Source organism: Serinus canaria, chromosome 2 (assembly GCF_022539315.1).
Source record: "Serinus canaria isolate serCan28SL12 chromosome 2, serCan2020, whole genome shotgun sequence".
Taxonomy (NCBI): Eukaryota; Metazoa; Chordata; class Aves; order Passeriformes; family Fringillidae; genus Serinus; species Serinus canaria.
Window position 1 is genome coordinate 21,168,579 of NC_066315.1, and position 23,437 is coordinate 21,192,015.

The 23,437-nt window shown below is 38.5% G+C and overlaps 2 protein-coding genes across 3 annotated transcripts in view; both read left to right on the top strand.

Moving 5' to 3' along the window:
• The window catches only part of MINDY3 (MINDY lysine 48 deubiquitinase 3), a 49,468-nt gene extending 36,972 nt beyond the window's left edge, over positions 1-12,496 (top strand). For both annotated transcript variants that reach the window (XM_030230742.2, XM_050970396.1), the window contains 5 exons: positions 1,064-1,136; positions 1,940-2,012; positions 6,915-7,002; positions 10,147-10,218; positions 11,456-12,496. In XM_030230742.2, the coding sequence (XP_030086602.1) occupies positions 1,064-1,136; positions 1,940-2,012; positions 6,915-7,002; positions 10,147-10,218; positions 11,456-11,605 (456 nt within the window). In that variant the 3' untranslated portion in view covers positions 11,606-12,496. The remainder of the gene's footprint in view (positions 1-1,063; positions 1,137-1,939; positions 2,013-6,914; positions 7,003-10,146; positions 10,219-11,455) is intronic.
• Positions 12,497-15,454: 2,958 nt separating this feature from the next.
• Positions 15,455-23,437, top strand: part of ITGA8 (integrin subunit alpha 8) — a 110,353-nt gene continuing 102,370 nt past the window's right edge. Inside the window, exons 1-2 of the mRNA XM_018909752.3 lie at positions 15,455-18,135; positions 18,295-18,419. Coding sequence (XP_018765297.2) covers positions 17,951-18,135; positions 18,295-18,419 — 310 coding nt within the window. The 5' untranslated portion in view covers positions 15,455-17,950. The remainder of the gene's footprint in view (positions 18,136-18,294; positions 18,420-23,437) is intronic.

Here is a 23,437-nt window from a genome sequence, read left to right on the forward strand (position 1 = left end):
TTATATCTTTCCATACCATTGGAAATTCTAAGAGTTCTCCCTTGTTATGTAGGCTTTGTGAGCTGCTGATTTTTTAAATAAGAAACTACCACTAAAATATCCCTTCTTCAGAGTTAAATCCTGAAATTTGAAATCACTAATCATCTTGTTGTTAATAAGCTTTATGTGCTATGGCATCATTGGTTTTAAACAGAGAAATATTTACATTAGTTTATTTTAATACACTGTGCTAATGAAATCTATTCCTGCTTAGTATGTTTTATATTCCAGATTATTTAGAGTTGGTCAAATATTACAAAATTTCATAGTGTATGTATGTGTCTCGTATAATAACATGTTACCCATTATGACAGGGTATGTGCTCAACAACTGCTTCATACTTTATTTGGCATCTTGAAACCAACTGTGTTGAGCTAATATAGTCTCTTTATCTGAATGTACTTTAAAGTATTTTAAAACATATGTATACATGAAGATACACTGTTAGAATATTGGTTTTCTTTAACTGTTCTAGTTATCATTAATTTATAAAATCAGTGGAAAATTTTTCATCTAACAGTGGATTTGTTTCTACTAAGTCATATTTATGGATCCTTAAAATTACATTATTGTGATACTGAGTTAATATAAAAATCTGGCATTTATCTTTCCAGCACATAAAGCAAGCAATTTTCAAGTTATTCCCATCAGGAGAGATGTGCAGGACAAAGGGACTCCTTCCAAATCATTTTCTCCTATGCACTTTCTCACTTGGAGCTCTTGAGTACAGATGATTGGAATTGTAGTTTCTAATTAGCTTTTGTGCCACAACATCTGCATGATAAGACTTGCATAAAATTTGTGTAGAAGTTTGTGGAATAATCTTTAGCATACTTCTTGATTGTTTTATGTCACTATCAGCAAAATTGCTAAATTACTTTAACTTTTCTTCTGTTGTATTGAAATTTTCATTAATTTAGGCTCGAACTGGGTGTAATATGGCTAAATATTTTCTCAGTAATCTGTATCTGAAGTAAGAATATTTTGGAAATTTTCTTTGTGGGTTTTTTCTTCATCCCCATAGGACATGGCCCTTGTTGCTCCTGAGGCACCTTCAGAACAAGCAAGAAGAGTTTTCCAGACGTATGACCCTGAGGGTAAGGGCTGTACTTGGTGCTGAAATAAGTTTTTTTTAATAGAAATGTACTCATTAGGAGAGAAATGAAAAGCCCAGTCCTTAAGAAATGTTCAGTCCGGGACTCAATCTACAAGTGACATTGAACACCCTGGTCTACTGGCAGGTCATCCTGCCCAAGACAGGCAGGTTGGAACTAGGTGATCTTTAAGGTCCCTTCTAACTCAAAACATTCCATCATTCTATGTAGAAATTACTGGAGAATTCTGCAGTAAGGGAATTTGTTCAATAGAAAGTAGAGTTTTTAAAAGAGACCTTTTTTAACCTTGTTATGTTCTTTGTAGTTAGCATAAAGCTTAAATAAAATTTATTCTCCTATATTAAATTTTCATTAAACAACTGATCTGATATGATTTATTCTTCATGAGATTTTGTTCTTGAATATATGCAGCAACATGGAAAATTTTCTTATGTTTTGGAAAACAGAGGATCTAGCATTCAGGTACTATTTTAACTGATCAAAAGGGAAAAATGGTGCAGTTGTTATCCCAAGGTACGTTGTGGAGAAGTCTATACAAAGATTCGATTCTTAGCAAGTATTAAGCATCTAAGTATATGAGTGATAAATTCAGTTTCTGTATTGCACTTTTCTTTTTCCTTTTTTTTTTCAAGTGCCAGAAAAGCATTTGAAAATTCCTTTCCTTCTAGAACCCCAACATTTGCTTGCAAATTTTACATGTAAAGATATGTTGTATTTTTTAGTAAAATTTGTTCTGGAAAGCATTTTGTTGCTTTTCCTCACAAGAAACTTTGCTACTTCTTCAGATAATGGGTTTATACCTGACACACTGCTAGAAGATGTAATGAAGGCTCTGGACCTTGTTTCAGATCCTGAATAGTAAGTATAATAAAGTTTAAATGCTAGAGAAATATCAATTAATGACATTAATTATCATTTAAGGGGTTTTTCTTGATTCCGTTTACCACATATCTATTATAATGTTGGGTTGGTTTTGGTTTTGGGTTTTTTTCCTAGTTTGGATTTTCTTTCATTCTGGGCACAGAGTGTTATTTTCAAATGTTAAGCTTTAAATTTAACGGGAAGAATTAAAATTAAGATGTCTCTAACTTTGGTAGTAATAACTAGAAGCAAAAAAAACCCCTCAAAGCTACTATATTCACGAGATAGGATTATATTTTTATATATTAATGTAGGTGAAATGGTGTGTCAGAAGAGCTGAACAGTCAAGGTATTCAGAGGGAAGTCTGGATTACCACTGGATCTTTCTGCTGAGTTGGAAGCTGAAATTACTTCAGTTACAGTTTTGTTTCCACCAGCACTCAGGACCTAGAAGTGTTTATAATGGCCATTTATTTTCAGAAATAATACATTGATTCCCAGGATTAAAGTTAAAACTCAAATGTTTTAGCTCTAATATGGACAGATAAGACTAATATTAAGTGACAGCAGTTAACCCTCAATGTCAAAACTTACCATGTTTTGTGACTAAATGCTTAACCCAGAAAGGAGAGCCAAGCACTTGTACTTTTTTACTGCTCCAAAAGTTGCTTCTGCTCTCTTGTAAACATTTGGTCTAGTTTAGTTGGGTCAAAACTGGAATGACTGTGGAGACTGTGAGTTTACTTACCAGAGCCATCTGAAATGTCATTTTTCTGTCCTTTCAAATGTTTATAGTGTAGTTTATAATGAAGTTTACTGAGTTGTTCTCTGGAGGATAGGAGTAAAACTTGAAATAAAGAGATACCCAAACCAAAAGAAAGTACAGGACCAAAGACTCACATTCATATTGTAACAATAAGTGGTGAAATTTGCAAAAGACTTTTTTCTAAAGGAGGTGAGAGAAAAAAGGCATTTTTTAATAGGTCTGAGAAGATGACTTTCACCTTTTTGTTCTACTTTCTCAATTGTTTGTTCTACTGTCTCTGCAGAAAAATTCTCACTTTGTTCAGTGATTTTTCCATTTGGTTGTTTGTCTTTCAGTGCATTTGTGGCATAGCCCTGTCGTATTTTATTTGCATAACATATAAAATATAAATTGATGGGCAAAGAGCCAATCAAAAGACCTGCTGGATTGAAAAGCCATGATCAAAACATGGACTATGCAGTCTTAAATTATCTCCTCTTAAAAAATTATATTGCCTATTACTATTATCTTGAGAACCTACTCTGTTTGGGATCTAGATATTCTGTTTTTTTAGTGTGGAACACAAGTATAAATAATGTATTTCAAACTCCATACAGGCTTTTTTGCTTGGTTTGCTTGTTAATAAGTAAAATTAAAGGCCGTGCCTACAAATGTATTTTTAAAATTTTTGGTTATCTAATCCAAGGCTTTAAGTTTCTCAGAATCTCAGAATGTATAAAGATCAGACTTGATTAGAATTTTAGAACTGTAGAGGGGAAAACTCTGTAGAGCAGACATGAATTAGCAAGGTGACTTAGCCAGTACTGAATGTCATTGCATGTGTTTTAAGTAAAATTTTTTAATCTTTTAGTAAATGTATCTGAGAACCCACCTGTCTCATTTGTTTTGCCTGTTTCTAAAAACCATTTGATGCCCTTTAGAGCACCAATTTGAGCACATTTGTCAATGTAGGTTTAGCTTGCTTAAAACATTTTCTGCTCTCTGGCTATTTGACCAGTAGTGGAGGCTTTTGTTCCCACACACTTCTCAGCAATAACAGTACAAAGGCCATCACCCCAACACTTGGAACCTCTTGAGTTCAGGTGCCAAGCTTTGCACTGAGGAGACTGAAGCACAAACGTGTTCAGTAGCTCTGCTGTGGTACCAGTAACAGTGAAAGGTGTTAATGATTTGCTGAAGGAAAAAACCTCAGTTGAAACACAGCACTATCCAATTTTATTAAATCTACCCCCTTGCTTATCTGATTGAATTTTGTACAGTGGCCATATTTAAAAACTTGCATGGTGCTGTATTTCTAAATAGTCCTTGTATTTCTTTACTGAGTATGTACCTTGCCTTCATTTCATTACATAATTTTAAGTTCATTTTTAAATCTATCTGTTATGGTTCTGTTTGCAAACACAATGTTTTTGCAACTCTGCTGCAGCATTTCAAGAATTTGGGCAGGTTTCAAACAGCCACTGACATAGCCAAAATTTTGTACTTTGAGGGCAGTGAGAATGAGGAATAGAAGGATTGAAATCCAGTATCTTGCAAGTTCTCAGTTGTGGTTTCACTTGAATAGTGTTTGTTTTTTTTTTTTTTAATAATAAATTAGCATAGTTTATAGGGTACCACATTCAGTGTTACGAATTTTAAAATTCTTCTCCCAAGGACCTTAATGGAGCCACTCTCTTCAGATTTGCATACTACATCCTCTGTGTGTTGAGGGAGAAACAAAAAGAATTCAAGTAACTTACTACTAGTTCTATGTTAGGACCAAGAAAGGAATTTACTTTAAGATGAAGAAACATAAGTGGTAGCCAAAAGGACAAAATCCTTCTGTGCAACAATGAAAAAGACCTTGGAAACTATACCTTCTTCTTACAGCCCCCAACAAAAGAGACCTGGTGGGTGGTTAAAGGCCTAAGTAGTAAGAGAGACATCTATGAGAAACTGAGAATGTGTCTTCTGAAAGGAAGATGTAGTGTGTACACTAAAAAAAAAATGAGAAGAATCTGGATTTACGGAATGTTAAATGTAAATACAATATAAAGTAGAGTTAAAATCTGTAGACTAGTAAGTTTAAAACAAAAACTAATAGTATTCTTCTGAGCCCATCAGTGCCAAGGGGCCTGCAAGAGGTTTGTAGTTCTGATAGATGATTCCCAATGTTTTAAAAGTATTCAAAGTTGATTAGAAAAGTGCCCTGATTTCTTCATATTCACCAGGGAAGATGGTAGGGAGCAGTTCTCCTCACCACTGGAGAAGATCAAAGAGTGGTTCCACACTTAAGCCTTTTCATGGGTGGTCAGAGTAACTAACATTCTGAAGTGTCAAAATAAGTAAAAAAAATGCAAAATCCTGAAGAAATGTCAGAATGACATTGCTGAACTCTTTTAGGTTACCTATCACTGTGAACTGTGCTGGTACCAAGGAGTATAGGAATCAGAAAGGTGCCACAAGAACAATAGGACTTAAAAAAGTCCTATTGTGTCCTATTAAGAAGGCCAGTCTAGGGAAAATTCCCATGTAAATGTTTCATTGTAAACATGGAATAGGAAGGAACATTTTTGGCAGATAAAGAATTGATCAATGAACAAAAATGTCACTCTTTCTTAATGGAGGAAGATAATTAGAGGGATTTTAAAGGAATTTGTATTAAGTCTGTGAATTTTGTTATTTTACCAGCAAAGATTTGACAGTAGGGATTTGTATAATTGTTGCTGATGCAAATGTGTTTGAGATGTTAAAAAAAAAGAATGTGTAAGAGCAGCAGAAGTTACTGGAGGATAGGGGAACAGAGAAGTGTCAATAAAGTAAATGTAGATTGGTTGCTCAGGGGATAAAGCAATGCTGGTTTCACATACACATTGTGGGTCTGAACTAGATATTACTGGTCAGGAAACAGATCTTGAGATTCATAGGAGTTATGTCATTGTATAAATGCCTGATGTTTCACTCTGTCTTGGAAAAAGAAAGCTATCAACAAGGCAAGAAGGATAATTAAATATACAGAATGCCATTAGTACATGGAAAAACTAGGTTAGAACTGTTTGACCTGGAAAAGATAGACAACCTAAATAGGAAATGACTATTAATTGCTTCACACAATACAAAAATGGGCTGTCATCAAACTGAATCAGGTGGCAGGTTCAAAACAGAGAAGACACTTATTCCCAGAATCCATAGTTTAATTTGTATTTTTGAGTGGAGTTTATTAAGAGCCAGAAATATAGATGGATTCAAAGCAAATTAGGCACATGCATGGAAAGAAAAATATATATCTTTGTGTTTTAGATACTGCCTGTCACTGAAGATGTCTTTGAGCAGCAGACTGCTGGAAATGGGGAGGGTAAACTAAGGATGTGTGTTTGCCCTGTTGTTCTCTATCTTAAGCACCCACTACTGACCAGTGTCAGGAGCAGGATACTGGGCCAGGCACTCTGTTGGTTTGACCCAATGAGGACGTTCTTGTGGACGGTACAGCTTGTAATTCAAGCAGAGGGCTAGGTAGATGCCAATAGATACAATCTGCTGCCTGTAGAAATATATTGCTTAAATAGATATATAGTCTTACAATTGACCTTCGTTTGCAGTGACCTGAAATTAGGCTGTAGTCATGCAGTAAGGCTTCCAGATTAGTATTGTTAGTATTTCCATTGTTGGTTCTGGCTTCTTTGATACCGAGTACGTGATGTAAATAAGAAATGTATCTGTTAAATTTAATTTTATTTCAGCGTACTTAGAAAATCTTGGAAGGTATTCAGATCTCTGTTTAAAAACAGGTTGTTTGGCAGTGACAGAGCTATATTTGAAAGATGACTGGTTTTTGTATCTTTAAAGAATGCTTACAAGACAGCAAAATGCCTTTTGGGCTGTAAACCTGGTTTTAGATTATATGGGTTTCAAATTATTTTACCAAATATGGTGGTCCTTCAGAATTATCACTTATTTAATTTAAAATAACAGATTACTTTTACTTAAAAATAACCATGTTTTGGCAACTTGCATGCCATTCTGGTGCAGTTGTCACTTACGATTAAAAATAGAATAGTATTGCTATACTTGGCAGTCAGTACTGTGGTAGCTCAGCATAACTTAGTCATGCAAGAATAAAAGTGTCTTACTCATATTCAATGTTTTTATCTTAGTGTAAACCTCATGAAGACCAAATTAGACCCAGAAGGACTGGGCATCATACTACTGGGTCCCTTTCTGCAAGAATTTTTCCCTGAGCAGGTAATCAATATAATCAATATATCTTCATTGCAGATCATTGTCTATTCTGCTTGGCTGTGAGATTGATTGAAAACTTCCATGAATATCACAAGAGTAAATTTTAATAAGTATTGCATTCATTTAGCTCGGCTGATCAGCAGATAATTTCTGTATTCCACCACAAATGGTAGACTTCTGTTTTCTATAACACGTCCATGATTTTGTCAGCTTTGCACTGGAAGGAAACTCCATTGTTCTAAATTTAACTTCAGGAAATATATAATCATTTTGAGTATGACATTGAATTGTTTCCTTACTCAGAAAGTTCATCTGAGTTTGGTTTTTCTGAGAATAAATGACCGTACTGGTTTTATCAATATTAAAAAGGTTGTTTGCAATGGGAAAAGGTTGCAAACATATTTAAAACTATTTTTATGTACATTTCTTGATAATGTAAAATTTTTGACAGTTTAATAAAAAATCATTATAGACTTAGATTTAATATGTAGAAGTCAGGGTATTGGAAAATTATTCTCAAACTCTCAGTCGGTTCCATATATTCTTTAAGACTGCACCACTACTGAGAGGCAAGTGTTAACTTAGCACTGCTGTCCTCTTTCCCCTTTGCCTTGGATCACATTTTGCTGCTCTCACACTGCCTCCCTGCCACAAGGAGCCTCTTTAAACAGATTTGTGGTAAACCACAACAGGAAGCTGGTCTGGATAAGAACTCTATTTGCAGGTGTGTGGGGTTTTGTTCCATGGCCATACACATGCTTGTTTTGGCAAAAAAGAGCAGGTTTACCTGGGGCAGAAGAAAAGTCTGGTGGAAGAAGTAGAAGGGCTGAAAGGAGTACTTCTTTAAAGGCTTTTTAGGTTAATGTGTCACTGAAACTATGTGACTTAGTTTTTACAATCAAGGAAATGTGAAACTGATGGGTTTAAGTTCCTTCAGCAAGATTCTTTTTGTTAGGATTGTGCAGCACTGGGTATAACATTCTGTACTATGAAGCATTCTGGTCAGTCAGAAGACACTAGAATTGCACTGCCAAAGATGGTAGGGACTGAATATATCATATCATCCAGAGGCTTTCATCATCTGGAGAAAAGAGAAAGAGGAGTTAGTGCTCATTTTCTCTGGCCTTTTAGAATTACATCCACATTGTATTTTGTCAACTACTTCTTCTTCCTTTTATTTGATTAAACAGAAGTGGAAATATATGTACAATTGAATATAATTTCTTTCTTACAATTATATTACATTTGCAAATATGGAAGACTCTACTGCTTCATTTTAGGCCCCAGATGCTTAGAATGAAGTTCAGAATGCCAAAGAACATCCTCCAAAATTGGTTGTTCCTAAACTGTCCAGTACCATGGGTCATAGGGAGGTGGAGGAGAAAAGAGCCATTGTTTGGGACTGTTACCTCTTGTGCCTGTCATAAGGGCATCACTGACTGAAGAAGGGAAGCTGGACAAGAAAGCACAGTGCAATTATGGGCAGAACGCTGCCTTGGTCACCTTGGTGGAGGAATTCTGCCTTCTGTTAAAGCTGGAGCCCCTGAGTCATTGTCTGTCAAGTGCTAATTCTTTGCTAGATGTCATTCCCCACTACTCAGTTTTTCCTGTCTTGTTAAACCTTCGCTGGCTCCAGTAAAAAACACAGGAATTGTTACTGCCTTATGGGTGCTGTTTGAGCAATCAGCATGATTTGGACTGGAACCTGCCAGTATCGATTTTTTCAATCTATCTGTACTCTGTGGATCAGGTAGCCGTAGCCCTTACCTATACTGACACCTTGCTCAGAATTCATTCTGAAAGTGAAATTCTGCAGAAATTAATATTAATATCTTTCAAAGTCTTTCAAATACTGTGAGGAAATAGCAGATACCAGTGATGGTTTGGTGTTAATATTTGAACATCTAGCTAGAGCTCAGGTTATCCAGATTAGATTCCTTTGCTGAGAATATTCAAACCCCTATTCTTACTCTCCTAAAAAGTACTCACCTTCCTGCTTTTGAGATGGAGGTATCTCTGCTTTCCTTATGAAAGCTGTCGACTTAGAAAAAAAATATTCAGAGCTATTCAGGCTGACTTGTTGCTACTTAGGGCAGTCACTGAAGAGGGGGATTCCTGAATTCCATGCTAGCCCTTTTTTTTTTTTTTTTTAAACAATAATTGCACAAAATTCTTAACTTCCATGGGACAGGCACTGGGAAACAGCATTTTTTTCCCTTCTGAGTGAGCATAACTTCCTCAGGGAAATGAATGTGTCCTCTTTCCATCCCAGGAAGACTAAATTTTATTTCTCTGTGAAGCAACTTCTGTAAGCAGAGTTACATCTTATCTTCCTTTTCACCACCCTCCCTCCACTGAATAGCCTGGATGGCTGTGAGAGACCCATAGAAAGACAGAGTTTGTGAATCATTCAAAAGCAGAAAAATAAATGAGGTTTTGTAATCTGATGGATGTACTGTAACCTGATCAGATTTATTCTCATTCCAGCCTTTACTTCCATGTGCTCAAAAAAGGGATAAGCTTTTATTTGGAGCCTGGTCCAGTAGGCATGAAAGAGCTGATACTACATCTCATTTGTGTTTCCTGGTTCAGTGAATCTAAAGTTTTCAGTCCTCTTAGGACTACAGCATATAAACACCTGGAATGGTAAAGATCACCAAGAGCCTGTAGCTTTGCTGTTAGACCTTGACAGAACTGGTGTCTTCAAAATTAGTGTAGTTAGACAGGCATGGGAGTATATGAGCTTTTTAGCTCTCAGATGGAGGGCCAGAGATTGGATCTGGTCCTTCATAAAAAACTTTGTGGCGTCCCAGCCATTATAAATAAACATGCATGTGACTACTGCATAAGGTGTCTGACATTAAAAATTAGGATGGCTTCTCCACAGTCATTGCTGAAGTTGTACTTCAGATTGTCCAGGTGAACCCAGAAAATCATGACTTGCTCTTGGGGGCATTACTCATTAATTTACTGAGAACTGTGTTTCTGATAAGAAAGGTAAAATGAAGATGTTGTCACCTAAAAGAAATGGCACTTTTTAACAGCTTTCTCAAGTCTTACTGGTTGAACGCATCTGTCTAGTTGTAAAGAGAAGAGAATCAAGGCAAAATAGATGCCACATGAAATTAACTGTCTTCTTTCTATTAGGACTCCAGGGTTTCAGAGTCATTCACTGTTTACCATTACAATGGACTGAAGCAATCTAATTATAATGAAAAGGTAAGATTTACAATTAAGCCCTAATAAAGTCACGAAACAAAACTGAATATAGTTAAAGGCAAAATACTCTACCTTGAAGCAGACTTTTTACAAAACTATTATTTTGATAATTTTCTTTCAAAATTATATATTTGCAGTTGGAAACTTCTTTGTGCTCCTAATCATATTTGAGCTACTCTACTGGGTTGCTTGGCCAGACCACATCTCTGAAACTCTGCATTTTGAAAGGAGCACTTCTCACACCTACCAGTCATAAGCAGGGGTCTGAACTGCAAAGGACAGTGGAGATGTAACACACACAAAGTGCAACTTCTAGAAGTAACTATACACCTAACTTAGGTTGTTTAGGATTTTTTGTGAATTTTTTTAGTAGCACACGCTCGCATCAAAAAATGAGTTTTTTTTTTTTGAGCCACTTACTGAGGAAACAAAGATGACCTGTTTCATTTTCAGCATTCTTGAAAAAAGGGGCATACTGGACACAATATGACTGCTTCTAAGTTCCAGAAGGAGAATTTAGAGTAAAAGATTGTAAGGCATTAAGAGACATAAGGAGCAAGAAAGACTTAAGTAAGAATTCTTCCAGAAAATATACCTACTCAGTCTTTGGAACAGCTTGTAATTAAGTCCTTAAAATGTGAAATCTCCAGCGGTTCCATACCCCAAAATGTAAGCAGAAGCATTCAAAGATTAGGGTTTTTCGATTTCGTACTTCATTTCATTAAAAAAGGAAGTACGTAAAACTTCACAGATTTCATGTGTGTGGGATTCATGTTCTCTGAACCTGAGAGAAGCAGAGAAAAGACTGATCAAAACAATTCTTATCTCATTCACTGCTCCTCTTGTTGTTCACAAGTGGAATGCATTGTGGAAGATTGTTTACCTGAAGGGGATTGGTAATTGGATTCTGATGTGAGTGTTTTGATTCATTGACCACTTGAATCCGTGTGTGTGTGTCGGAACTGTTGGCTGACAATCATGAGATTCTGTGCAGTTGGGTGCTTGTGCAGATTCACTTTAGATGTAGTGTAATATAGTATAGAATAATATACTCTAATAAAGTAATTAATTAGCCTTCTGATATCCATGGAGTCCTCCTCGTCATTTCTCCTGGATGTTGGGCAAAAATATCACCAAGAGATGTGTATCATAACACATCCCCTCCTGGCCTGGTGAAAATAATCACCTCATCTTCCAGTTCTTGAACAGGCTGACAGAGTTGGGTTTACTTTGACAGGTCATGTATGTGGAAGGCACAGCAGTTGTCATGGGCTTTGAAGAGCCAATGCTGCAGACGGACGACACTCCGGTGAAGCGCTGCTTGCAGACCAAGTGGCCGTACATAGAGCTGCTCTGGAGCACAGACCGATCCCCTTCCCTGAACTGACCTGTCCAGGAACAACGCCCAGCCGGCGCATCTCCGCGGGGACACGGAACTGGAGCTTGACTGTGTGGAGTTATACACTGGTATCATTGAGGAATTGTAAATAATGATTACAAACACTTTTTCAGTGTTAATTGGAATATTTAATTTTTTAATCAGATTGATTTCTATTATAATAGTTTGTCTTTTTTGGCCACTGTAGTACTGTTAATGTGAGTTATCCTAAAAAAAAATAGCCTACTTACAAAGTCTTACCATTATTTTGCCATCTCATGAAGATTTGAAAAATTCTGCTATTGCAGAATCTGCGTATTAGATGTCAGATCTTTAAACATAAAACATATTCAGCTTTCTCAGAATCATATAGGCATGTTTTATTATTTAAATTATATTAGCTTACATTACAGTACCATAACGTGTGGACTAGACTGGCCTTTGCACTGGATATGTTTTAATGAGTTTAAATTTTCTGCAGTTTTTCCTAAAATCTAATTTCACCTAAAGAGCTTGCACAATGTGACATAAATAAGACACATTTTTAGGAATAAGTATAATTCTGAAATACTCTTTCTTGGCAGTTGTATATTACTGTGGCTTAGTTATTGGGCATGTTAAAAGTGAACAGAAAACCTGAGAAAAAATAGATATCTTAATATTTATTTGAATTTGTATAAAAGAATTGTAAAAACAGCAGAATTTCTTGTTCTATAATCTTTAAACTATTCAAAACTTACAATATTGCCAAATACCTCTTCTTAATTTGTCCAAACAGCAGTGTAAGCCAGCATTACTGTATGTGTTAAGTGCATGAGAACATCTGTTATTACATTATTATATTCCTTTATTTATTATCAACTTCTTAGCCCTAAAATAAAATCTTTTCCTTGAATCATATATGATTTAATGTTTGGTTTACTTGGACTTGTTTCCTGCTTCTCTGAGATGATGAAAAGGAACCACAGGTTTAGAAATGTCAACTTTCAAGTTGAATGCATCTTGGGGGAGAAAAAGCCTACACCAAAAGGTAATTTCCTAACTTCTGGAGTTACCATGATCATTCCTTATTGCAGACAGACAGCAGAGTATCTTAGTATTAAGAGGGTGTTTTTGTTAGATTTCTTTTTCTTGAAAAAAAAAAATTCCTTTGCAGATTACAATTATTTGGAAAGATTCCTTAATTGGACTCACTTTATTTAGAATGCAAGTAGTCTGTCTTGCAGTTTGGGCTTGACATTAAAAACTTGTGCAGCAGTGGTATTACTGCTGAAAAATATAGATAAATAAGGAGAATCTGCTTGTCAAGTATGGAATTTTATTTTTCAAAAAATAGCCCACTCTCATAAAATTGATGTTCTATCTTACAGAAAAAAAAAAAATTGATGTGAGATCTGTCTTTAAGCATCAGTCCGGATTAAAACCTCTGCTGTACTCTACAGACATTTAGCTGATGATAGTGTGATATAAGAACCCTCATTCCTGTATCCTTTTTCCTTCATACTGCCTAGTTGTTAGAGGCCTGGATTCTGGATTACTTCACTTATTTTTGGATACAGAGGCTAACTGAATGCTATATGGCATTCAGGCAGCTCGTTTGAGAGCCTCAGCCAAGTGAACCTTTCTGGCCTTTCTTCTGTGATGAGCACAATGGGTGAGATTCTGCCTTTGTGGAAATTCACTTTTTGTCCCCTAAAAGAATGTGGCTATTTAGATGGCAGACTTAAAACATGCAGGACATAAATGTTTGCTTCATTTTATTTGCTTTCAGAGAAAAATAGCTAGAAACCTATATACAGGTTGTTCTGCTCTAAGTGCTGCCTATGTGTGTGTGTGTCTGTATATATTGCAGTTTGCAAATTGAGACCTAGTCAATGAAATCAGAGCACTCTATGGAATTAAGTGCATGCTGTAAGTAACCAGAGCAAATTGATAATGCTAACTGTAAGGAAGTGTGTGAGCTAAATATGCAAGTAAATGACATTTTGATTAATAATCTTGGGGGTTTTATGTATTGCAGAGTCGTTCAATTTTAATTGCCAAGGAAAGGTCAGTATCTTCTGGCAGACAACTACTATCCTAGCTGAAAACATGGTGGAGTTAGCAGGATGTTGGACAGTTGGTCTGGAAAACTGGCCTTTCCTTCCCATGTCTCAAAACCCTTTGAGACAGAAGATGCACGTTGGTGTGGTTTTGCTCTAAATTCACTTTAATAAAAAAGAGGTGTCAGGGGAGGAAGGGTCCTGGGGTCAAGTGCTGGGTAAATGGTAAAAGAAATTATTCCCACTTCAGACTATACTGAGGTTCACAGTCAGGCAGCTCCAAATAAGTTATCTAAGTAAATAATGGAAAAACTACTTCCAGTGCTTCATACTAGCCCAGATGAGTTATATTTGAAGGCTGATAGCTACCAAATCCATATTTGCTTTGTTGAAGTCTGAACCATTTAAAGGTAAGCAGCCAGTATGAACCCAAATGTAAATATCCTTTTTAGAATCCACACAAAGGGCCCTTTGAAGCAGTGAATCACTTGAATACATGCTGGGCATTTTGGTTTTTTGGATGCTTTTGTTGAAGTTCTGTTCCTTCAGATTGTTAAAATTTATGCTTATCCGGTTCACATATATGCTTTCTCTTATCTCTTCAGTTCTTGTGTGGATGAGTTTAGGTTAAAGAAGCCCAAGATGGGTCTTGATGGAGCAGGCAAGCAGAAACAAGAACCTCCCTTACTGCAATGCACTGACTGGCTGTCCCCCAAGATGAGCGTCTGCAGTCAGGCTGTGGACAGCTACTCTGAATCCTCCTGCTTTGCAAGCAAGGCTGCTCAGCACAAAACATCTAGCATGCTCTGGAGAGCACCTTCACAGCTTCACTGTGCTGCAGCTCTGCTGCTGGTGCCAGCCAGAGGTGCAATGGGAAGGAATACTGCATCCCCAGCTTCCTCTGCAGCATCCTGTCCTTTGGGGTCTCACACACAGTCTCTGCTTTCACCAGCATGGTAGATTGGCTCATTACACTCCCTTTTACATTGATTTTGTGTTGTTAATACCTATAACTAATGAAAAATCAGTATTTCCATGGTATCTCTTCAAAATAAACTGATTTTTCTGTAGACTATATGCTTTGATTGATAGATTTATTTAATCTGCTTTGATTCAGATTGAGCAGATTAAATCAATCTAAAATTAGCTTTAAAGCTTTTCATGTAGGAATTACTTCTGCTAAGATTTTTAACTTGGACAATGTTCAGAAAGGTAAAATTCAAAGAGGAATGCTGAACATTTTTTGTCAGCATGTCATCCTGGATTCAAACTCACTCTCGTTGTAATGCGTGGTCACATCCTCATTTTATCCTCTTGCAACACAATAATCAATACAAAATACTGTCTATGTATTACAGTTCAGGAGAAGGCTTCTGGCCTACAGAAACAAAACTAGGAAACAATTGAAAGAAAAGGTAGGTTTTCCATGGGAATTGGACATTTTAACTTCTGTACTGCCATATTTTGAAAAGAATAGTAAAATTATCGCTTATTTTATAAGATTTATCCTAAAAGCCTATATGATTCTTTGAAATACTTGTTCCTTTGTTAGCAGGTTCATTACTAAATAATAGCATAAATAACATTAAAGTTCTGATAATGGAGCCTCCTAAAAAATATTAATATTTAAGCCTTGCCTCAACAAATCTTTGCATAGAAGATTAGACTAATCTATTTTTAAGACTGGAAATACCATAATGACATACTAACATCACTGAATGCACATAATATTAGCAGTAGAAATTCACACCATGAATCTTATATTTTTTTCATAAATTACTTAATCCCACATCTGACCTTCCATTTATTCTGTAAGGTAGATAATGATTTTTAGACTCTTGGCTAAATGTTCTTATAAAAGCTCTCTGTCCTAGCTCCAGGTATGGTTCTAGAGCTTATTAAGACTTTTTAGTTAGATAGTCAAAGGAGTTAATGTATCAGACCACAGGTATGCTAAAGTGCAAGCTTCAGTCTACCAACAACTGGGGGAGCTGCTTACCTCTTATGCAGTGCAGATCAGTGTGCACTTCAAACATTACTGAAGTCCAAGGAAAGCAAGATGTGAAATAAGCTCTAGTGATCAGAACACTAGAATTGATTTGGAATATCCTGCATGCATATGTCTCTATAGAGAGGAAAAAAAAAAGGGAAAAGTGTAAGGGGGAGGGGGGGACTGCTGTAGATTAACACTTTGGTGGTAAAAGGATCTTGAAAGAGAGTTCCTTCTTTACATGTCTTCCTATAGGTTTTAGCACTAATAGCCATTTGAAGCACTTTTTTTGCTTTTTAAAATTTAGCTCAAAACAATCAGGTTAGGTGGCATGTGTTTCTAAGTGAAAGGCAGGTACAAGGGGAACACATGAAAACTGCCTGTGTTCTTCAGCTTCATTTGTGTGAACACTCACCTCTCTCCAAGTGTGCTAATTACTGAATTTTAACTGTTTTGAATGGATCAGTAAAAGAGGCTACAGCACCAGAATGTGCTGCCTTTTCACTTCTGAGTGCCAGTGCTCTGGACTGCAGCCTGAGCAGTTCTCCGAGCCCCGGAAACTACATTTGTGACACTCAACCTTGGAACTGATTGCTATGCTAAAAAGGAGCGTTATCATCATCATCATCATCATCATCATCATCATCATCATCATCATTGTTTAGCATAAGCTAACACAAGTTCTAAACACATTCAATTGCCTTAAAATTGCCTGACTTTTAAGAGTAAAGTCATTTAGAAGCACCTCACTTTTGAATTTATTACTGGTGCTTAGATCTGTAAGAGATACTTGTACAATGCAAAATAATACAATAGTGTCAATGGTGACTTTTCACTATTTAGCAAATAAATTTGGCATGAATATAATGCAGGCAGAATTAAGGGATATTACAAGCCTGTGGGGACAGCTAAGGCTCACACAGTTAATGCTGGAAATAAACACACAGTTCTATTTTTGTGAAAAGGAATGTCAGTCTTATCTGAGTAATCTTGCCATAAAGCATTTAAAATAAACACAAAAGTAAAGTAACCAGAACCTCACAACAAAACAAAGTGCTCTCAACTGCTTTCATAGGTAGATTTAATATAGCATGTTTATAAATGGGTTCTCTATTATTTTGATCTTTCTCTGATTCTGTTTGGACATTTCTCTGTTATAAATGCTGAGAAACAATTCTCTTTCTTTGTTGTTACTGAGCTGATTACATGGAAAATAAGATGTTTCTCCTTTTCTTCCTACCTTTGCGTTGGCCAGAAAAAACTATTAATAGTGCTGTCCCCTCAAGATGTGAATGTGATGCCACACAGCTTCGTAGGGGAAGGGAGCATTTCAGGCAGCCAGGTTTTTCTATACATTCTTAGTAAAATCAGTTAAAACTCTGCTGTGGAGCTTGCAGGGGCAGAACAGCTCGAGACAGGAGTTATACAGCCCCATCCTTTTAATTTACTCTTACGAAGAAATTACCAGAGGAGCTTTCTAGAAGTACCGTTCCATTTATGTACCACGTTCAATTGGTTATTTCTGCGGGCAAAGCGGCACCTGCACCTGCATGGAGCTGTGCTAAAGGCTCTCCTCGGTGCCAGTGCGAGGTGCCCCCTTCAGCTCACGAAAGCTCCGCGTAGCCAGGCACTCACAGGGAAACCTGGAGAGCAACAGAGGAATCGCATCTTCGAAAGCGTTCTGAACTCTGCCCTGCTCTACATCTTTCCCGTGGTTAGAAGAACTTTTATTCGTTGCTGGCGTTCTTTGGTTTCTATTTAATAATGGCCATGCGGAGCAACCAAATAACAATCTGAGGGAGGTTTACATTTTTTCAATGCACTTTAGTTTCCTAAAAGAGATTTTCAAGTATTAGGCTCTTCAGTACAGGCACTTGAAAATTATGGAAGTCGAGAGAAATTCAACTCGAAACCACTAGCCCACACTCCGGCATCTCCCCCCGTGAACACGACCGGCCCACGGCAGCCATCGGTAGCTGCTGGGCAGTCAGGAGGTGTCCAGTTTAGCCGGCGTTTGTCGCAGATCCCCCGGCGGAATTCCCGGCGCTCGGTTTCCGCAGCCCCGCCGGGCGCCGCGTATGGGCAGCGCTGCCCCGCCGCCGGCCGCAAGCCGCCAGGGGGCGCCCGAGCGCGCGTCCCCCGGGGGGCGAGCGGGGCCGAGCGGGGCCGAGCCTCCCGCGCCGCCCCCCGCCCGCGCACGGCGGCAGCCTGACCGCACCTCTCCGCTCCGCAGCTCTGCGCACCGCCCTGCTCCGCTCCGCACGGCTGCCGCACAACTGCACTCCGCTGTGCCAGCGGGAGCCGGCCGCGGAGGCGGCGAGGATGCTGCCCCTCAGTCGCGGGCGGCCCCGCCGCTGGCAGCACCCGCTGCTCCTCCTGTCAGCGCTGCTCTGGGCGCCGGCGCTGGTGGCTTTCAACCTGGACGAGGAGAAGCTGACGGTGTACAGCGGACCCCCGGGCAGCTACTTCGGGTACTCGGTGGACTTCTACATCCCCGACCCCAGCACGTGAGTGCCGCGCCGGGGGTGGCGGGGCCGGGCCGCCCCCGCTCCCGGGGAACGCTTCGGGAAGGCGGCGGGCGTACGGCGGCGTCGCGCCCGCGGGGTGACAGCGCTCGTCTCCCGCCTGTCCCTGTCGTCCCGGTGACCTCCCGGTGTGTTTCTCAGGGTCAGTGTCCTCGTGGGAGCTCCCAAAGCCAACACAACGCAGCCAGACATCGTGGAAGGAGGAGCGGTGTATTACTGCGCCTGGCCCGCCGCCCGGTGCCGGCAGATCCCCTTCGACAACACCAGTAAGTGCGCGGCTGTCCCGCGGCGCAGCGCTGTGCGTGTAGCGCCGCCGTGCCCGGGACCCCCTCGGCTCCTCCGCGATCCTTGTACTTGGGTCGCTTTGATCCGAGTATCTGCACTCGGATAGAAATCCCGCTCCTGGGAGTCTGAATGCATGTGCTCTTGCAGGAAAGGGTTTAATGGTCCCCAGAGAAATAACAGGATTGTGACCTCCAGGATCCGTAGTTCATCTTAATAATTGCCTTTTTTTTCCTTCTTCTCTGCTGAAAGGTATTTTTGGCAGATTCCTGCTTTTGAAAATACTTTTGCACTTTCAGAAGGCAAAGCCCAAAAGCCTTGTCTCACACTTCTCTGAACCATAGAAATAACAGGATTTCTAGTGTTTGCTGTTATTTTCAACGAGGGGATTTCTGGCTGTTCAGATGGATGAAGTGCCTCGTGTGGCATGCTTATTTAATTCTATTCGGAAAGCAAGAATTTTGTTTCAGAATACTGAAGCTAGATGCAAACCGATTTAGGCACAATGTGGATAGATTATATCCACTTCCAAAGTCCCAAGACAGATGTTTCTTATTTAATTAGAGGGAACACAAGTTTTAAACAATTCAAGCTGTTTATGTTTTCTGTTGTCTCTTTATAGGTTTTGAAAATAATTTAAACCTAGTGTTTGCAGAGACTTTAAAACTGCTTCCTTTATTTAGGCAGACTTTGACAGTTTGACCATTAAGTGAAAGTTATAATTCTTTAGGTTATATTTAATCCTAATATTTGTGGTTTATTGAAATGTGAACACATTACAATTTTTTTGTTTGTTTTTTTTTTTCTGAAAAAAGTTAAATTAGAAGAGCTCACTTAACTGTAGCAAATAAGCAGTGCAGTTCTTTACTCTTCCCAACTCCAGCCACCCACATCTTATTACTGTGTTAGTGTCTAGGAATACTGATCAGGATGACTTTCCCACCATGCTGAGCATTCTTCAGAACAGAGTAAGTGGGAGTTCATTTGTGTGTATATGGCTACTGGGGCAGGTAAAACTATGTACAGCATCTGGTTATATATATAAATTGAAATGTATATAGACAGTATGCATACATTATTTTAATTGTGATATGTTCTGAGTGCACATATTTAAAGTAAAACCAGGAAATAGAGGAAATAATAATGTATTTCCCATCTTACAGTTAGACAGTTCGTGTAACAAAAGTGGAATGTATTATCTATACAAAATAATTTCAAGTTTGAATAGAAAACTTAGAGACCAAATGAAAATTCCATCGCATTTTTGAAGGGGAGTTTTGAAAAATTTATGAAAATCTAGTGATGAAACCTAGAAGGACATCTGACTTTCCTGTGGGAAACTTGGGACAGCTCCATACTCTTCACAGAGATGTCTTTTTGCAGATACTATGTTTTGAATAAAGGCACAAACAAACTGGGAATAAGTATATCAATAAGGCTTTAGACTGTATCACACAACTATTCATTTTGGAATCTTCAAAGGGTGGTTCATTGTGTCTTCCTGAGCTGGTTGTGTCCTCTGGATAGAATACCGCCTTGCAGACAGCTGAAGTTAAGCCAGAGAGCAGCTGTGGTGTAGGCAGAGATGCACTGTCCTTGTGGGAGGGATGGCAGCATAGGCAGGTTTAGCAGCGCTGCCCCTGGCTCTGGAATGCCAGTCCCAAGAGCAGTAAAGGTGTCATTTTGCACAGTTCAGCAATGTCCTGTGGACGAGGACCCAGGGAAGAAGGTTTTGCATGGCTTGTACCACGCCCTGTTTTTTACTGCCAGCAACAGAAAGGCCATCTCCAATATGCTTTACATGACTCCTGCTGCAGATTTCTGGATGTCACTTTTTTCTCTCCCAAACCCTTTATTTACAGGATCAAGTTTTCCTTCTTTCCACTATTGCCCCCAGCAGAGTAGTCCACATGAGCTCTGTCCTAGGTGAAACTATTTCAAATAGTCTGTCACACAAAGTTTCTTTTGAAGTGTTTAGCTCTGTTATACCTACTGGGACTTAGATAGTCCTTGGTAAATATGTGGAGTGTTTCCAGTTTGTGGCTCCTGTACAGGCATCTTGTACTCATTATGCCTTCTCCTACAACATCACTCAGATGTTGTTGCTATTCCTATTTTTAATATTTATTCTAATAAACAGAGAAAAGTCAGTCTGGGTTGTCAAAGATCATACAAAAAGGTGATGATGATACTGGTAACTGACTTGGGGGCTTTTTCTTCTTCTTCCAGTGCCCTTACCACAAGATTATTCTTTCTTCCAAAACAGAAACACTCAAAAGTTGTTAGAAGACTAAAAGTTCAGTTGTAGCAGCTTTAATATTGAAGATTAATGTTTCATGCCTTGTAGGAGATCTTTAAGAGTCTTTTAAAGCTTTGAGAATGTTTTCTGAAACAAAACAGAAGAACTACAGAGGCTGCTTCAGAGCTGAAAACTTTCATTTTAATGCATTTTTTTGCAATGCTTCAATTTTTCAATACTTTCTTCTTGACTCTAACTAAATAATATCTCTTTCAGTTAATTAGCTAAGCAAAGAACAATAAAAAAACCAAAACTACTGAATAATTTGGAGCATTCTTAAATAAGTTCAGAAGTATAAACTGAGTGGAACTGGAAAGAACTGGAAAGAAAGGCAGTGTGAACCAACAAGTGGATAAAGAATTTGCTAAATTGCCATTTTTCAGCCTCAAAACTTCAGTGGGGAGAACTTCGAAATTAAAAAAAAATTGTCAGTCAGGCAGACTCACATATATTATATCCAAAGTTCAATATGTGAAGTTGCTTCAGGTCACAGAAACTATAACTTTCACTATTACAAAAGCATTCAAGAGAGGAACAAATCCAAGAGTTACGTATGAGCATGAGGACTCATGTCTTCTTCTTCTGAGGACTGGATGCTCAAATGAAGCTCAGCTGTGATTCATTCAATGCAAGCTATGTTTTGCCTTTGAGGAGGGAACATGCAGTGTGTGCACTTGGATGTTTGGACTTTCACTGCCACAAACAAGTGTATTAAGTGGATATCTAATTGGTAAGACTCATATATAACTGCACAGATTACTTCTGTTTCCACAAAAATAGTACAGCTAATTTCAAGTGAGATTCCTTTGTTTGCAAATGCTTTTGTGTTATTTCTATTAACACTGTTACTGTCTCAGTCCTACTAAATAAAAATAGTGAGGACACTGACTAGTATTGTGTGATGGCTTTAAGTCAAGATTCTGGACATTTTCAGATATCATGGTGTGGAGTTACTTTGTACTAATTTATAGTTATCATGTATTTTACAGTTACTGAGGTGTGTAATTAATGGCTTTTAACTAAAAAGGAACAAAATATCTCTCCACCAACATTTGAGGTTTGTTAAGAGGCAATGATGAACATGAACAGGCTCATGAGTCAGGAAAGGGAAAGAGGAAAAAAGTAATCTGTTGAATTTCTAAACTATTTGTTGCCTTAGAAAGAGGGGGCATTTGTTCAAGAGATGATATGGGGGAACCAAGTAACTGACAGACACCTTAGTTAAAAACTTAGTCTTGCTTAGGTTAATTTTATGATGTTCAGTGTTGAGATAGGATGATATTTGGTTCTGTAAAGGCTCTTTGGTTAAAGGGATTTGTTTATTTAGTTATGTGAGTAATATATTTTTATTTTTAAAATAACTGAAGTGTTATTTTTAAAAATGTCATTCTATATCCTGAGCCATAGAGTCCCAAAGGGAGAACATGAGTGCCAGGCCTAAATCTGACATCCTGACTGCAGTGTTTCCCAGTGGATCAGGGATATGATACTGCAAGGGATGCTTCCAGTCACTGGCAAGGTGCAGGTAACCTCCCTCTTACCACACAGACTGTGGCACTCAGTATTAAACTTTGTTTTTTGGATCATGCAAGCTTTAAATGACAGAAGAAAAGTCTTTATGGTTTATGAAGCCCCCGTACTCTTTTTTATTTTTCCTCAGAGGCTAAGATCAGATGAGGGAGTAGATATTGTATTCCCAGTGAAAGATAGAAAAAAACCTTTAAAAAATGCATGACTACTGTTGAGTGCCATGTTCAACCTGGCAAACACAGACTGGGCTCCTTACTACTAGCAATGATGCTCAAAACCAAGACTATTGCTGAAACCATCTCCGTGGCACTGTGCATGTGTTAGAATGCCCCAGAGGGTCTGAGTGCTATGGGCAGCTGCATAACCTGTGTTAATGTGGAAATGTCTGTGGGCTAAACTACCCTGATGAGAAGATGGCTAAATTGGAGTCTGTTGAGGTGCAGGAGTATCTGCAGCACATTCCAAAAAGCCACATCACCTAACTGAAATTGCTCTGGAGGAAGTTGTCCCAGATGGTTAATAATTTCTCAGGCCACCTATCTCTGCTTTTCATAGTAGCTAACCCAGAGGTTTCCAAAGCAATGAGGTTATTTACTTGCAATAATTAATCCTATTGATGAAATAGCATTCCTGACAAGCAAGAGAGGGGAAAAGGAGGGAAGGAGGATGAAATTTTGTTGTGTAGGATTTGAGCTGATCCATCTATAAGCAAATCATGTAACCGGACATTCCCATATGGGTTGGCCAGTGATATGGCCTGCAGCCAAGAAGGGGCTTTAGCAGGAACTCTCTGTGTTTCCTGCTGTTGATACAGAACTGACTCTGCAGTCCTGTGTTTGCACTTCTTTAAAGCTCCCTAGGTCTGTCTGCCAGGGTCAAGGCTCTGGAAGAAGCTCAAAGCGCTACCCTTGAAAGCACAATGGGTGCTTTAACCTGCTCCATTGCAGCAGGGAGCTGAGATAAAGTATAATGGAAGGGCTTTTAGTATCCCCTTACCCCAGGAAATATAGATTGAAGGGCAGTGACTCTTCTCCCTTGTTTCCCTACTTTGTGAAGTTGTCTGGTTGCCTTGCAGCGTAGGGCTGTGATACTCTGAAACTCAATGAGAGGACAGGGAAACAAGCGTTGGCATCATATTAAAGACTTGTGGTCTGTCTTTCCTCTCTTGCCTAC